The sequence below is a fragment of the Sus scrofa genome, chromosome 13 (genome assembly GCF_054392235.1).
Source record: "Sus scrofa isolate SSC_HxYL_T2T_F1_AM1 chromosome 13, Sscrofa_HxYL_maternal_Yorkshire_Landrace_v2.0, whole genome shotgun sequence".
Lineage (NCBI taxonomy): Eukaryota > Metazoa > Chordata > Mammalia > Artiodactyla > Suidae > Sus > Sus scrofa.
Genome location: NC_139395.1, coordinates 132,549,701 through 132,567,860, shown reverse-complemented (window position 1 = coordinate 132,567,860; position 18,160 = coordinate 132,549,701). Strand labels below are relative to the sequence as shown.

General features: G+C 38.2%; 1 protein-coding gene across 30 annotated transcripts in view; it reads left to right on the top strand.

The window, feature by feature from the left end:
* Window positions 1–17,071, top strand: part of PEX5L (peroxisomal biogenesis factor 5 like) — a 782,439-nt gene extending 765,368 nt beyond the window's left edge. For all 30 annotated transcript variants that reach the window (XM_084990388.1, XM_003132551.7, XM_005670010.4 and 27 more), the window contains 4 exons: window positions 1,297–1,494; window positions 2,151–2,316; window positions 2,703–2,860; window positions 9,410–17,071. In XM_084990388.1, coding sequence (XP_084846514.1) covers window positions 1,297–1,494; window positions 2,151–2,316; window positions 2,703–2,860; window positions 9,410–9,614 — 727 coding nt within the window. In that variant the 3' untranslated portion in view covers window positions 9,615–17,071. The remainder of the gene's footprint in view (window positions 1–1,296; window positions 1,495–2,150; window positions 2,317–2,702; window positions 2,861–9,409) is intronic.
* Window positions 17,072–18,160: the final 1,089 nt, after the last annotated feature.

Below are 18,160 nucleotides of genomic sequence, written 5' to 3'. Positions count from 1 at the left end.
TTGTTTCAGATTTGTCTTTTGACCCTTAAGTACATTGTGAAGCATTTGACCAGGATAAGTGCCGAGATGCCACATATAACTTAGCTCTAGAAAACAAGAACTTATGAAGAAATCATGTTCCTAAATTTTGCAGTATTTTACCATTTACAAATTGACCTTCATTGGCACAAAAGAATCTAGGTCAAAAGCAGTCAAAAAATAGACTCACTGAACCAATAGTTCCTTTTTAACTTTCTAGCCTTCTACAGACTCTGAAAGCTTTTTTTTTCCAGGAAAAATATACTCAAAATAATCTCAATGTAATGTTATCTTCATGCGTTTATGGAGAATCTCCTAAGATAGTTTCAGCATCCTGAGCCCCTGACTAAAGGTCTAGACTACTTTGGGTGGATGTAGCATCACATCTTACTTGATTAGAGCACCTGTTTAAACCCTGGAACCTTTGCCATAAAACAGAAATTGACAGAACATTATAAAGCAACTATTTTAAAAAATCCTGGAAAAATAGCCCTTACCAGATAGATTTTCACTTTTTTCTTCATTTTCTTTCCTACAAATAAATATTTATATATATTATAAAATCTCTTCCTAAAGAACTAGAGCTTGCTAATTAAAATCTATCCAGGAACTCCCGGCGTCCACATTACCTGAGAGCTTGTCACACCTGCATAGCCTCAGCCCACCCTCCAAAGCCCACTGTATTAGAATCTTCATCTTACAGATCCCACAGTGATTCTTATGTACATCAGAGTTTGATAAGCCCTTGCAAGAGGCCAGTGGAATAGCAGGAAGGACAGAAACTATAGCCTGTGCCTTCCAAACCAACATCAGTAGTCTGGAAAAATGGAGAATGCCCCCTCCTTTTAGAAACACTCTGTGTTATTTCATCTCTGAATGTCTAAATTCAGTTCAAGTCAGTTTTCTTTGTGGATAAGACACATTTAATAAATTGATAGTAGAGCAGCATTAAAATAATGCTATTCCCTACTTCTCATTAGATAAACTAACTACTAATAAATTACCTGCAGGGATTAGCATGTGTTCTATACTTTTTAACCATTTCCTTAAAATTACCAAACCTAGCTCTTATCAGGCTGAGTTTTAACTTTCTTAAAAATGTGCATAGGTCTCAATTTCATTTAGATAAATATGGTATTTTCCAGAGCCTTAGCATTAACTTAAGCAATGCTTTTGCACCATTTAATTAATAAAAACTTCAAGTTTTCTAAAGAACTGTTTAGAACTGATTCTGGCTCCAAAAAATTTGACATTGGCTTTTATTTTACCTTCTTTCAGGTGCTTAGAATTGCAGCCCAACAACTTAAAAGCTTTGATGGCCTTGGCTGTGAGTTACACTAACACTGGCCATCAGCAGGATGCCTGTGAAGCCTTAAAGAACTGGATTAAGCAAAATCCCAAGTATAAATACCTTGTGAAGAGCAAGAAGAGTTCTCCAGGCCTCACCCGGCGAATGTCTAAGTCTCCAGTTGATAGGTATCCTTCTCATTATATTATATCCCTGTACACAGTTAATCATCTTCAGGGCAATTAGCAAGCCTCAGGGCTCCACCACCACTCATTTCAGGATGGTTTGTAGGACAGCACTCTGCTGGAAGGGCAGCACTGATTACAAAGATTGATGCTGAGAACAGAGCTAAACTTTGAACACATGACCTATATTGTGGACGCTCATAGATGTTTATCTGAGTGCCATGTATCCAAGCCAAATGCTTTGGACATATAATTAACCTAAAATAAGTTATAGTAAATACCAATGTGCCAAGTTTTGTAAGCCTAAGAATTAAGTATGGAGGAAAAGAAAAGTCCTTTATTCTGGGACTAAATTGTGCTGTTACATTCTTTCTCACTGAAGCCCTGGAAGCTTAGCCCTGGGCTTTTCCACATCAGCATCATAGGGTCAGTGGAACTCTCCTTGTGAAAACCTTACTTAGCAGTCTTAGCTGCATACAACAAAATATTTCATGAAAATCAGCAGGTATTTTTAACATACAGTATTCCTACTCCTCTCATTAAGCTGTTTTAAGCAAGATTTTTCCAGTATAGAATGTTCTTCTGGAACAGAGAACATGACAGTAAATCACTTATGTTTAGACTATTTGGATTACAAAGCTAAGTTGTTTACCTTGTAGCTCTGTTCTGGAAGGAGTGAAGGAATTATATCTGGAAGCCGCCCACCAAAATGGAGATATGATCGACCCAGATCTCCAGACAGGCCTGGGGGTGCTGTTCCACCTGAGCGGAGAATTTAATAGAGCAATAGATGCATTTAATGCTGCCTTAACTGTTCGGCCAGAGGTAAGTGTATAGGAAGAAACCATAAGGTTTTCTGTTAAAAATAAATTTTCACAGACTATATGTTATGCGTTTCAGCTATACTTTATTTTCCTGCATCCAGTGGTTTAAAGTAATGAGTACTAATGATATGCCACAGCAGCTATTAATACTCAAGTACCTAAAATAGAAATATGAATTGCCTGACAACATCAAGTGGTAGTGCTCTTTGCCAAATGAAAGCCATTTCAGAGGGTTGTCCTAAAGATCTTTGAGTAATTCACCAGTCCTGGTCCTTGTCCATGAGCACTGGATACTTTTGAGCTCTCACCTGTCTTCTGCAGGAAATAGGGGAATACTCTGTCACTCTGTCTGCATGTACGAGTTATTAGCTCTGATTTTGTCGTCAGGACTATTCATTATGGAACCGTCTCGGGGCAACCCTGGCAAACGGAGACCGCAGTGAGGAAGCTGTGGAAGCCTACACACGAGCACTGGAGATTCAGCCTGGCTTCATCCGGTCCAGATACAACCTAGGGATAAGCTGCATCAACCTGGGCGCCTACAGGTGAAGTATGGCAGCAGGCTGACAACTCCAGGCTCGGGGCTGGAGTTCAAGGGTCTGAAAGGTTGTTTTCCAGTAAAAATACCTCCTTTTGTAATCTCTTCCTCTTGTTTAAAGGTAAATTTCAGACCTTTGAATCCTGAGGTCTGTAGAAACAAAAACAGTTTGCTTCCATGCTTCCCAGTCTTTGGCATCCATTTGGGCCTCTAGTGAAAGGTAGATTCCTAGACCACTCTCCCAGAGATTTTGATTTGATTTGGAGTTAGGACAAGTTGTCTGGCTTTTTAACACCTAAGGGACAAATCTCTGAGAAACATAAGCAGTCCAAGCCTTCATTTCCCAAGTAAGGAAAAAAAAAAAAAAAAAAAAACATGGTGGGTAGGACAAGGGGACACAGCAAAATGACTCAAGTCTCCAGATCACTTTTCTGGCAAAGTGCAATCAAGAATTGAGGTTTCCTAAACCTAATTTACTGGTAAAGTTAGTTTATTTTAAAAAGGAAAAAATTTAAACACTGGGTTGAGAGTCTGAAATGTCTTTCTCCTCTCGTGACTCCTCATTATCATTCAGGTCTATATCCTCTGTTAGTTGCCCATCAACACAGACCATAAATGACCTTTATTTCTTTTACATAAAATAAGTTTGGGTGATTTTTTCTTCTTTCTTTTCCTATATTTTTCTATTTTCTAAATGAGCAGGAGTTACTTTTATAACTAGAAATAACACATTAATGTCAAACTCCACAAAAAATGTTAAGTCCTTTCTCATTCTCAGAAAGAGCCAGGCTTTTAGAATTCAGACAGGCTTGGGTTTAAATCACAGCTATGCCATTTATATGATTCTGGACACATAATTTTGAGCCTCAATTTCTTCACTTGCATTAAAAAAGAGAGATAATAATATCTGTCCTGCAGGATTTTTATGCAGGTTAAATGTAATTGGCTAGCACAGAGCAGATGTTTGATACTTAGTAGGCATTATTATGAGTATTATCATTACCATCATCATTATCACTATTACTAAATAAGGCGTGAGAGAGCTATGTAACTGGCTTGCACTCTTTGACATCTGAAGAATTGCTGGTTCTGAACTGCATTAGAGCATTATGCCACTGGCAAATATTGAAGCTTTAGAAAATAGTTGCTGCATTTATACTAAAAGGATCTTAGAAAGAACATTAGTCACTTGGATTACACTCTATCCCCTAAGAGGATGTTACTCAGCTCAAACCAAGAATAGCTGAGTGACTCCTGAGCAACCGGTTTGTTTTATTTTGTGGACATTGTGAGATGACTCCCTGTAGAGGCCCTCTTAACATCAGCTGCACAAAGGGCCACTGTCAAATCTGTGCAGCCTCTCTGCATCAGCCTGATGATGTCTGTTTCATATACTAACTTCATTCTTGGTTCTGTCTGATTTCCTTTGATTTCCCTACTCTGATTTAATCTTTACTCCCTTTATTCACTTAACTAGGTTTGTTGTGTATATGTATTTTATGACACTTTAGGTCCTTTTTTGGAACAAATAGAGATGTAAATAAATGCATATGGTTTTTTTTGGTTTTTTTTTTTTTTTCTTTTTTTTGCTATTTCTTGGGCCGCTCCCGCGGCATATGGAGGTTCCCAGGCTAGGGGTCGAATCGGAGCTGTAGCCACTGGCCTACGCCAGAGCCACAGCAACGCGGGATCCGAGCCGCGTCTGCAACCTACACCACAGCTCACAGCAACGCCGGATCGTTAACCCACTGAGCAAGGGCAGGGATCGAACCCGCAACCTCATGGTTCCTAGTCGGATTCGTTAACCACTGCGCCACGACGGGAACTCCAATAAATGCATATGTATGCATGTACACCTAGACATATTGAATTCAACTAAAGGAGGCCTTTTTAAAAAAAATTGAGGTATAACTCATTTACAATGTTGTGTTAGTTTCTGGTATACAGCAAAGAAATTGACATGTATTTCAGATTCTTGTCCATGCTAGATTACAAGATATGGAGTATAGTTGCCTGTGCTATACAGTAGGACCTTGTTGTTTATCTATTTTAGGTATAGTAGTGTATATCTGTTAATCCCAAACTCCTAATTTACTCCTCCCCCCGACCTTTCCCCTTTGTTATCCATAAATTTGCCTTCTGTTTCTGTGAGTCTGTTTGTTGTGTAAATAAGTTCATTTGTTTCATTTTTTTAGATTGCACCGGTAAGTGATATCATATTTGTCTTTGTCTGACCAACTTCATTTAGTATGATAATCTCTAGGTCCATCCATGTTGTTGCAAATGGCATTGTTTCATGTTTTTTTTATGGCTGAGTGGTATTCCAGTGTGTGTGTGTGTGTGTGTGTGTGTACCACATCTTTAACGATTCATCTGTTGATGGACATTTAGGTTGCTTCCATGCCTTGGCAATCGTAAATAGTGCCACAGTGAAACTTAGGGTGCGTGTCTCTTTTCAAATTAGAGTTTTAGCTGGGTATATGCCCAGGAATAGGATTGCTGGATCGTATGGTAACTCCGTTTTTAGTTTTTAAGAAACCTCCAGATTATTTTCCATGGTGGCTGCACTGATCTACATTCCCACCAACAGTTCCCTTTTTTCCATACCCTCTCCAGCATTTATTATTTGTAGACTTTTTGATGGCCATTCTGATCTGTGTGATCTGATACCTCATGTAGTTTTAATTTGCATTTTTCTAACAATTAGCAATGTTGAGCACCTTTTCATGTGCCTGTTGGCCATCGGTGTGCCTTCTTTGGAGAAATGTCTGTTTCAGTCTTCTGCCCTTTTTCAATTGGGTTGTTTGGGGTTTTTTATATTGAAGTGTATAAGCTATTTGTCTGTCACATCATTTGCAAATATTTCTCCCATTCTATAATTGTCTTTTCATTTTATTGATGGTTTCCTTTGTTGTGCAAAAGTTTGTAAGTTTGATTAGGCTCCATTTGATGTCTTTTACTTTTTTTCTTTTTTTTTGGGGGGGGGGTTCTTTTTGCCTTTTCTAGGGCCACTCCTACAGCATATGGAGGTTCCCAGGCTAGGGGTCTAATCGGATCTGTAGCTACTGGCCTACGCCACAGCCACTCGGGATCCAAGCCTCGTCTGAGACCTACACCACAGCTCACAGCAACACCGGATCCTTAACCCACTGAGCAAGGCCAGGGATCGAACCCGCAACCTCATGGTTCCTAGACGGATTTGTTAAGCACTGTGCCATGACAGGAACTCCTGATTTCTTTTACTTTTATTTCTTTTGCTTTGGGAGACTGAACTAAGAAAAACTGGTATAATTTATGTCAGAGAAAGTCTGGCCTGTATTCTCTTATAGTAACTCTATATTTCTTATAGTAATCTTATATTTCAGTCTTTAAGGCATTTTGAGTTTAATTTTTGTGTATGGTGTGAGGGAGTGTTATAACTTCATTGATTTATATGCTAGCAGCTGCCTTTCCAAAGCTTCCAGATGAGTTTTAATTGTAACATCTTACTGTAGAAAAAATACTTGAGGAGCCAATAAAATACTTTCTTGACATTCACAGATGTAAGACTCAGTATGGGTCACAATTTGTAGGAATAAAAGTCCATAAGAGGTAGAAACGGACAAACTTTGTTGCGATGTGAATTTGCAATCTCAAGCAGAAAGTCTCCTGTACAAGAGCAAGTCAATTTTAAGGTTGTCAGATAAAATGCAGACTGCTCAGAAAACATGTTTTTAGATAAGTATTTCCCAAATAATGCATGAGACATACTTTTACTGAAAATTACTCATTGATTACGTGAAATTCAAATTTAACTATGCATCCCGTATTCTCATTTGCTAAATTTGTCCATTTTGATCAATTAGACACTGGAGTAGCAAAGTGTTTTGGCAAGACTTTGTAGGTCTCTTATTGTCACGTTGGATATGGGAAATCTTGTGAAGTGATAAACAGTTTCTCCTGAGAAAAAAAGACCACAAAGTGAAACATAAATCTGAAATGCATTCTGAAAGTAAGTTTCATTTGAGATATAAGTGGATACCTAGGAAAAACAACCCCTAATAGAGATGTGGCCCAGAAGAAAGCCAGGAGCTGGTCCAGTGCTTCCGTTTCCACCAGTCTTGGAACTTGTCCCTCAAGAAGTGCAAGTGTCTGTGAATGTAGCTATAACATGCTCTGTTTGTCATCTCACCTGTTCTATAAAGAGTCAAAGACAAGCCTCCCCCCATACTGCACACAGCTGAAATAAGGAGAGGAAATTGTTGGCATGAAACTTGGATGGAGCTTAAAATGCTGCCCTTTTGTCAGTAGGAGTTTCACAGCAGAACTTAGAGCAAAGAGTCTTAACCTTTTTAAAAGTGAGAACCCTTTTTAATGAAAACATAAATCCCCATCCCTGTTGATAATATACTATTAATATAAAGAGGGAAAGCTACTAAAAATGAAGACTGCTTTTAAATGTATGTGCTTTTTATTAATCATGACATTGAAAACAATTTAAACTTATTCATTCATATATGTTAGACATTTGAAAACTATTCACATGTGTACATGTACAGTCTTCTGAGTCCCCCGAAAGGACTCTGAGTTCCAAAGTTGGGGAACAGGTTTAGACTATCTTCCTGGGGAAAACCTTGAGTTGCTTGACAGGCTAACAAATAGACTAGTCTGTTATTCTCCACAGTGCCCAGAGACCACTGCCACCCACGAGGGTGGGAGCAGCCTTGCAGGAGGGAATCCCAGCATCTTCCTTCCCCCCAAGAGTCCTTACAGGCCTAGGATGATGAGAGGAAATTGAGTCATTGTCATTCAAGCTGCCACCCTATGCCTAGGAAGCCAGAAAGGGCCTCCAAAACTAGTCACTGTAAGCATCTGTTTTAAGTCCCCCTCACCAGAAGAGGGGTAATGAGAACCCCCACTCCCTCCCAGGACCCAGGTTGCTGCATACAGCACAACCGTTTCCCAACTGCCCTTTGCTTCTGGGCAGATCTAACAATATAGGTGATCAAATACCTGGATCATATGCATTGGAATCAGAAATCCAGCCTTGCTTTCCATAAGGTTTCCCACCAGATGCGTAACAGTGACTATCTTATAGGATTAAATGAGGTCAAATGTGAAAAGCTTTCAAGAAGAGTTAAGAAGATACAAATTGAAAGAGGCATCATTCTTGGCCAAGACTAGTTTGTCAGATACACAACACAGGCTCCAGGTGACAGGATTGCTGAAGAGGGCAATCCTAGCAAGTACCCTGGGCACACCAGCAGCCCAGCACAGTCATGGGCCAGAGAAGCCAGCCCTTGAGACAGCATGTGACTCAGAAGGTCACAGACTTTATGTTCTCAGGACCCTTTTACACTTTTAACAATTATAGAGAACCTCAAGGGGCTTTTGTTTATGCAGGTGATACCTATCAATATTTACCATATTAGAAGTTAAACTGAGAACAGTTTAAAAGATTCATTTAAAAATAATAACAAAAATGCAGTTCAGCGTGTTAAGACCCCGACACAGCATCCATGAGGATGCGGGTTTGATCCCTGGCCTCACTCAGTGGGTTAAGGATCCAGCATTTCTGTGGCTGTGGCATAGGCCGGCAGTTACCACTCATTTTCAGTCTATAGCCTGGGAACTTCCATATGCCTCAGGTGCAGCTGTAAAAAGAAAATAATAATTACATGTTGACATAAATTATATATTTTACAGAAAATAATTATTCTCCAAAACAAACTGTTTAGTCAGAAGGGTGGCAATTTTTTTTCATTTTTGCAAATTTCTTTACTATCTTGCTTCTGCATTCAATCTATTTGGAGTATCACACATTATATAGTCGCTGGAAAATTCCATTGTATGTTCATGAGAAAATGAGAATGAAAAGGTAAAATAACATCTCAGTATTACTATAAAAATAATTTTGACCTCACTGATCCCCAGAGTTCCCCAGACCACACGTGGAAAATATCAATCAAATGTAATAGGAGCTTTCACATAAATTGATTCATCTGCACCTCACAGCAAGGTTTTAAAATGACTTAATGTTTTCCCAACAATATAGCTGGAGAAACTGAGGCTTTGGTGAAGATAAGAGATTCGCCTAAGGCTAAATACTGGGATTCAAGCCCCCAGGTGCTTGGATAACAAACCCAACTCAACCCTGGCTGCCTCCTGTATTCTATCACTAAGGAGAAAAGTTAAACTATTTTGTTGCTGAGTAAGACCAGATGATGCACCCTCTGGTTATATTACATCTGCAAATGTATCAAGTCTTTCAATCACTCCTGGAGTAGGGGAAGATCAAACACATTAATGAGTTAGTGATGGTTTTGCTATTACTCTTCCTGTCCAATGTGACATAAACAAAAATAAAATTGGCTTTCCTATCTTCTTTCCAATTTCACTGTACTTAACAATGACTTTTCACAAATGGATAATGAGAGAATCAAAAAGTTGTTCATTCGATGTTCCAAAACACCAGAGGAGTGCTTTATGATTTTAGACTAAGATAATTTTTTATTTTTAAGTTGGCTAACTCTGAAATCTGTTGCATTTTTAAGTGTCTGTTTTTCTACCCCCTTAGAGAGGCGGTCAGCAATTTTCTCACAGCCCTCAGTTTGCAAAGAAAGAGCAGGAATCAACAACAAGTTCCTCATCCTGCAATCTCTGGGAATATCTGGGCTGCCCTCAGAATCGCCCTTTCTCTGATGGACCAACCGGAACTCTTCCAGGCAGCTAATCTTGGTGACCTGGATGTCCTCCTAAGAGCTTTCAACTTGGATCCTTGAAGGAAAAGAAAAGATTAAAAAATAATAATCCCTCATCTGTGTAATTGTACTGAGAAATGCAAAACTATTTCATTATGAATTCCAAAAAGGATAAAACGGATGTTCAAAAGGCCATGGTGATATAACCCAAGGGAATTCCTACAGACAATGCCCAGTCTCTGTTCAGATCCAAAAGCACAAAATGTTGTATTTAGAGTCAAGGTCGGGCTCGAAAGAATTGAGAGACACAAGACAAACCAAGATAAAGTACCTGTGTGTGAACGCTCTTCCCAGGCTGCAAGCATATTGCAAGTCTGTTCTTTGGGGGTTTTGTCCCCACTAATGACATATCTAAGGAATTTGCTTATGGGACACCTGGAGAAAGCACTGCCTCAGATCAGGGAATTCTGACCATTTCTGAACTGTCCCCTGAAATTCCTTCTTTTACCAGATTGAACATAATGTGGGCCAAGGTGCATGCACATATATTAACTCCTGACTGAAGAGAAGCATTGCTTAAACCTGTTCCAATTTTAACTTTTACTGTAGCCTTTGATTCCAGAGAGGGAGCTTTGCTGGCAAAAGCAGTTTTTGCACTAGGAATTTTTGCTGTTCCCAATCAAAACTTTTCTGGGACTGTATATATATATGCACTTTAATATCTTATTTATGCCTTGCTGGAGTTTTGTTTTGTTGCTCCAATTTTTAACTTGGGGGTGAAAGATTTGAGAACTCTGCTTTGTTAGATCAACGGACCAAATAAAAACTCCTGAAAATAGTTTTTCATAGTGTAGGGTTTTGAAGGAGTGTTTTTCTTAAAGCAGATATGGTATAGGGTGCAAATATGTCAAACACAGATCTTCTTATTCACATGCTTTTCTGGGACTGTATGAACGTAAACAAGAGATAAGGTCGCATCTCTTCACAAATTCTCTGCAGGGAGAAAGTTTGATGATATTGTGACTTGTATTGAGTTAATATTAGCTTGTTTAAATATCATATTTTCCCTTGCTTTCTTAACTGCCCTGCATATCAACATTCCTTTTAAACTCTTAATATTTTAAATAGTATTTCTTAAGAATGATAAATAACATCTTCTAAAGATTATGTGTTTTCTTAGTTCCATCATCATCTGCACTGCTCACCCTTTTGCATTCTAAGTGATAGAATATCAATATTTTCTGGCTAATGTCAGCGGTTTAATATGAAAGATGCATGCCTGCCTCTCACTTTGAACATTTTCAAGTATCAGGAATTTTCTGCTGGCAGTGGTATCTTATTGAATCAGTTACATTCCACTCAGTTCTTCAGTGTTTTGTGCCTGTTGGGAGTTTGGTGATTATTTGGAAAGACATCATTTTTTAAAGAATTAGACAAATTGTTTGCAAGATGCTAACCCAAATATAATTTCCCTGATGTCCAGTTCCAGTAATTTGTCCTGCTAAGTTGTCTTGTTCTTCATTGTGTCTCCTTCCTCCCTCCAGAATCTTCCCCAAAGCACTTTTTTGATCCCAACTTTTTCTTCATGTCATTTAGTCAGTAAGGGCTGGTTACACTCATGATTATAGGTACCATGCAAAACAGCATTTGGGTCAAGAGTTTAATTGACTGAGGAGTTGGCTTCTACTGGGGAGGGGAGAGGAAATGTACACACATGCTGAGACAGGTGGAAATCCTCTAGATACAGGTAGAAATCCACTCTTCTGTTATGTTGGAAGTCTCCAGGGTAGGAAGGGGCACCAAGAACATATGAAATCACAAGTCCTTGAGGCTTCCATACATCATAACCTATTGTAGTTCAAAAAGACAAAGAGCTGAGGGCACTGTGGTGGTACCAGGCTTTTCTCTTCATGTCAGAGCGCACTTTGGGCCAGGTGATGCCTCCAGCTGGCCAGCAGAAGCAGGAGCATTAAGGCATTCACTGTTGGGCAGGAGTCACAACCCAGTCATGGCCTGCCTGCTGCTTCCCTGCAGTCTGAGAAGCAAAGTAAGGCTCAACAGTACTTTCTAAAGAATAGGTGGTATTCGTTAGCAGTTTAGAATCCTGAAGCCTCCAAACCATGGGGCAGCCTCCAAACCATGACAGCTGCCTGCTTGAGTATCCCTGACATAATAGCATCCATTCTCTGTGTTTTCCTCCTCCCAGTCCCTGTGCAGTTCCTGGCTGGCCAGCTGACAGCATAACCCATCACAAGCCAACATTACAGGTGTTCTGTTTATGATGTCATTCTGGACTTTGAACAGCCACTGAATTTGCAATAGCCTTCTTTCTTAGCCTTGCTGCCCTGCCTACATGAGATCAGTAACAAATTTAAAGCCTGACAGTAGGGTAAATGCAGGATATTTTGATTTAATTTGGTGATTGCTAAGTGGTGGCAGATTTTGCAGCCCAATTTTTATTTTGCTTTTGGAATACAAAGTAACTTCAAACTTCAAAGTGTTGTGTTAGAGAGTAGACAATGTTCCATTCCCATCATAATTTGGAAACTTGCTGGTCATTCAGTACGATTTTCTCTAATACAACTGTCCATCAGAACCACGATTTTCATAGGCTGTTACATGTCAAGAAGTTCAGAATTATTGCCCAAGAAAATTTTCAATAATACTTAACAAAATTAAGTAAAAACGGTTACTAAAAATTGAGCGAAAGTTTATAAAAGTCAGAGCACCACTGAAAATTAAGTAGCAAGATTTTAGAATGTATACATCTTTAAGCATGGCTCAATTTTTAAATTTTTATTGAAGTATAGTTGATTTATAATATTGCATTAATTTCTTCTGTAAGCAAAGTGACTCAATTATACATATATATATTATTTTTCATATTCTCTTCCATTACAGTTTATCATAGGATAGTAAATATAGTTCCCTGTGCTTTACAGTAGGTTCTTATTGTTTGTCCATCCTATATATAATAGTTTGCATCTGCTAATCCCAAACTCAATCCTTCTCTCTCTGGCATACCCCATGCTGGCAACTGCAAGTCTGTTCTCTATATCCACGAGTCTGTTTTTGTTTTGTAGATATGCTGATTTGTGTCTTATCTTAAATTGCACATGTATTTGTCTTTCTCTGTCAGACTTTATTTAGTATGATAATCTCTACGTCCACCCATGTTGCTGCAAATGGCATTGTTCATGCTTTTTATGGCTGTGTAGTATTCCATTATATATATGTATCTTCTTTATCCATTCATCTGTTGCTAGACATTTATTTATATGCCATGGCTAATTGTAAGTAGTGTTGCTGTGAAAATAGGGGTGCCTGTATCTTTTCAACTTAAGTTTTTTCTCGGTATATGCCCAGGAATGGATTGCTGGATCAAATGGTAGTTCTATTTTTAGTTTTTTTGAGGAACTTCTATACAGTTTTCCAAGGTGGCTGTACCAATTTACATTCCTGCCAACAGTGTAAGAGGGTTGCCTTTTCTCCAGACCCTCTCCAGCATTTATTACGTGCAGATTTTGATGATGGACATTCTGACCAGTGTGAAGTGATACCTCATTATAGTTTTGATTTGTATTTCTCTAATAATTAGCAATGATAAGCGTCTTTTCATGTGCTTACTGGCTTATCTGCATATCTCTGTTGGAGAAATGTCTGTTTCAGTCTTCTACCCATTTTTCGATGGAGTTTTTAGTTTGTTTTTGTCATTGAGTTGTATGAGCTCTTTGTATATTTTAGAAATTAAACCCTTGTCAGTCACATCATTTGCAAATATTTTCTCCCAGTCTGCAGGGGGCCTTTTCATTTTGTTGATGGTTTCCTTTGCTGCTGTGCAAAAGCTTGTAAGTCTGATTAGGTCTCATTTGTTTATTTTTGCTTTTATTTCTATTGCCTTGAGATACTTACCTTAAGAAAACATTGGAGTGATTTATGTCAGAGAATGTTAATGGCTATGTTTTCTTCCAGGAATTTTATAGTGTCATGTCTTATATTTAAGTCTTTAAGCCATTTTGAGTTTATTTTTGCATATGGTGTGAGGGAGTGTTGTAACTTCATGGATTTACACACAGCTTTAAGTATAACACATTTTTTCAGGCGGAACTGTTTTTGGCATCTTAGCCTCCTGGTGTGAAATGTCTTTTAAATTACCCTTTCCATTTGAAAGGGTAGGGTGTCTTTGGTTACTTTCTGGGGCATTCTGGGAAGGCTTTGAGTATCTTTTTTTTCCCTGTATTCCTGAGTAAAAGCCTAAGATATCTGACAGGATGGTACTATTTTCTTAGAGTGACCAATTTCATAAATGTTGACTTTCGAGGACCAATTTCACTAGTATATGGGATGAAAATGCAGAGGCAGTCAGTGATTGATGCTGAATTTCACAGTATGTTTTAACTATGTCTAGTGGGCTACTTCTATGTGCTTCTGTACCTTCATGGCGAGGTGGAGGTGGAGAGATGGGGCAAAGGAGAAGTAAGGCATCCACGTACTGGGTCAATCATGTTGGGTTATCATTCCCTCTGCTTTCTCCCAAGCTCACTCTTCATAATTCCTTGAAAAAAGGGCAGATCTTGTCCACCAGGAGACTTTAATAGAAAACTATGAGCTGTGCTTTCTGTGTCAATCTGCGTTTCAACTAGAATGGCATGTTCATCACATTTAACTGGGTTGGAATGGCCAGGACCCACTCATTTTCAGAGTTTAATGCCATTTTCTTCATTCTCTTCTTTAAAGAGAACTATATGTTATTCTTGGGTCTATGTCTGGATATTAATATTAGATAAATCTTTCTCGTATATTTGTGCTATACATGCAAGACTCGAACACAACTATAGCTAGTCCCACTTACAACAGGAGCTCCAAACCCCATACCATAAACTTTATGAGCTCCTTGGGAGTAGAGAGAAAGCAAGATGGTCACTTTGTGTCCCTTCCTCATTTGTTCCTGAATCAGTTCCACCAAGCTGCACTATACTTTTAGTTGTTGTTGTTATTGTTGTTGTTTCATTGCTTGAAATGCTTCTAAAAGCATTGTAGAAACAGGGTATTCCGAAGGCTTAATTCGTGTGCCATCTTTTTGAGGTCTCCTGTTTTAGAAATTATTAATCACGCATATGCATGATTTCTACTTTGTATAATAATTTCAAAATTATTCCCTCTCCAGGTTTTACTACACAGTTTCCTTATTTCAGTATTTATAGAACTGGTTGAAATTAATCTGTTTTGAACTATGAAGTAGACAGGTCTATATATTTTTAAAGAGTGTTTGTAGATAAACTCTGGCATACGGTTTGTAAAAAGGCAGTTTTTAAAAAGTAAAACCTATAACCTCAGGTACCAAAATCATGCATGCATTAGTACTTGCAAATCTGCCTACTCAAATATTAACCAAAGCATGCAAGATAACTTTACTGAATGTAAATTTACCCAGTGCATGATTAAGTCTCATAGGTTAGCTGATTTTTCCTTGCTTCTGAACAAGGAAGCATTTTCATGAACTTTGTGTTCCAGTTTTTCTATTTGCTTTTAATATCCCATCCCTGAGATCGTTTTCATGCTCTCACACTGAACTTTACAGAGACTCACATATCTGGTTTATGCAGTGTTGCAGCCAATGCCAAACTAATCCCCTGAGGGATCCAGATATTTATACATCCAAACAATTTTTAAAGCCCAGATGAGGCACAACAGATGCAAAACAGAAACAAAATCCCTGTATCTGAATGCTACTAAACAAAAACCATGTTGATCGCCTCAGCATAGTTTTGGGTTCTAAATTCTGAATAGCATATTTCAAGTCTTTTTCTGAATTAGAAATACCTTCTAAGTAAGGTGGGGAGGTCAGGGTAACATCAGGTACATGATAACCATCATAAAACAAAGTGGACATGGGGCCTTAATTTCCACAAATGTCATATAGTGTGTGGGGTGTCTGTCCCACCATTGTCCTCAACATGGCCCTATTTGTATGGTAAGTGGGCTACTTGGGCCCACATCCCTTGAGAAACTGGACTTAGTATTTCTAAAAACACTAAAATTCAGAGTTGAGGTAATCTGATGATCACTCAGCTCCAGCTCTAAAGTCCTGTCACTGCCTTTTTCTGTGGCCCCTGCTTTATGAAAAAATAAGACAAGGAGACCAGAAATGGAGCAAAGCTAAGACAGTGGGAGCATCTTATGTTAGTGACAGCTTCATCACCAAATCATACCCCCCTTGTAACCTCCCAACACATGAGCTCCAAGATAGAATTCCCCAAACACACAGTCAAGACTGTTGTGTGCAAGCACTGAACAGTTGAGGAGAAAAAAAAAAAAAAAAACACCACCACAGAAAACTAAAGTGTGAGATTTAACAAACTCTCATGTGGTATTTTGCCTTGAATAAAGTTTCTACTACCTACACCCTCTGCAGAAATGCCAAAATAATACACTCTGGAAACAAGTGCCCCACTCTCAAAACTGTTTTTCTCAGGACTTCTCTCCAAGAGAGAACTCTCTTGTCATGCTATAGAGTGTCACCGCAAAATCCTGACAGGCCACTGGGTCACTTTTAGAAACCTGCACTCAAAATAAGATGTAAAAAGGAATTGAGGTAGTTCTTTGCTCACAGATAAGATGTGTGGGGTTTTATGCTTTGAATTTTTGGAAAGGGAAGCTCTATGACACACAAAGGACTCAATGAGGATAGACACACTCAATGAGGTAGTTTGTCATTTCCACTGAGATAAAAAAATACCATAAAAGATTGTGCCACATGAGACACATGTTTGTGACTGAATGTTACCAGTGGATAAAAGAAATATAGTGAAACTAATTTTTACCATTTCCAATATGCCCTACATCATCTAACCCAAACCCTCTTCAATTTTCATTGCCCAAATTTGTTTACATCTGTTGAAGAAAAAATCCTGATTAATTTAGTAAACTTTTTACTAACTATAACAAGCATTTATTAACTATTTAGAAAAGATATTTCTATATATTTTGTATATCTATGGATATTGCATATCTAATCTAAAATATCCTTTAAGACAAATTCTTCTGTGATGCTTCCTTATTATGCTTAATAATGTTTAAAATCCTGGGATTTCATTTATAAGCTTGAATAGATAACAGAAAAAATTTAACCTTAAATATTTACATTGAGTTTTTAAATTAAAACCAACCCAAATTAAATGACCTATATAGTAAATTAATGGCAGTGGGGGCGGGGGCTTAAAAGTTATTGGCATACTACATGATATCTGTGTATGTAGTGAAATATTATGTCATAGCACAACTGTTGGGTATTAAGGCTTCATCTTAGTATTTCCCTTCAGTGTTCTTTGAAATAAAATTACTACCATAAAAATAATCTATCATATTGATGTGTTTAATTTACTCCTTTGGCTTATAATTTGCAAAGTACCGAGATTAAGGTAGTATTTTTGTACAATTGTTGGAAGCATGCCTTCCCTTTTTCACACTATTCAATTGTATTTATATTTGTGCAATTTTAAACTATGTTTTCAAATAAACTTTGTCTGTGGCTTCAAGGTATTTCCAAAAATCTTTCAAAGTGGGATTATGGGGGGCCAGAATTGCTTCAAATCAAACTGGGTTCTATTGTACTACTGGTTAAAAAGTCATTTTATTGAATATCACTACACATGATTTTGCATGAGTTATCTGGAAGTCAGGAATGCATTTTTCCATACAAAACAAAGCTTTAAAATCTTCCTCCTTTGTTTAAAGACTAAAATATTATTTATCCTGAAATTGGATTTTGGTGATTTTCTTTTTAGAATAAAAGGATTAAAATATATTTCAGTTTTAGGGTCTTTTTTTTTTTTTTTTTTTTGACCCAAATATTTAAGCACTACAAAGTACAGGTACTGTTCTAGTGCAGGACAGTGGTAAGTAAATCAAATCCAGCCCTTGAACAACTCAGAGTTCTGTGAGAGAGCAACAAATACTTTAACAAATAAGAATGTCATGTGCTGCCAAGTGCTAGAAGAACAAGGCAAATAAGGTATTATGACAGTAACAGGGGCTTCTTTACTCACAGGTCCTCAAGAAGGGCTTCTCTTACCTCACATCTGGGCTGACATCTGAATGACAAGCCAGTCAAGCGGAGTTGGGGATAAGCTCTCCCTCTTCAAACTCCCTTTTTCCCAGCAGAGTTGGGGATAAGCCCTCTCTTTCAGAATCTGAGGCAGCACTTAATCTTGCTGGGATTTTATTTTCTCCTTTGTAAATTAAGTAGCACATCTTTCTTTCCTGCTTTTGCTTATTCAATATGCAGTAAAGTTCCATCCACCTGGTGGTGAATTATGACTCCTCTCCTCACCTGCTTTGTAATCAAACCTTTTTTAAGTCCCCTACCCACCCACCCCCAATTTTTAAACATGAATGTTAATTACCTCAGTAGTTGCTTCGCTCCATGTGTGCATACCAAAGCAGCTTTAGGTTTGAAGGGCTCTTTACAGGGCTCCTTAAGGTAACACCATACCCATCTGGCACTTTTAGGGCTCACAAAGAACTGACATAGTTTTTCCTGGGTAATAAATAATGCTGCCTGGTAATCATCTATATGAATCAGAACTTTAGGAGCCTATAGTTAATTTTAGTATTTTGCCCTGTGG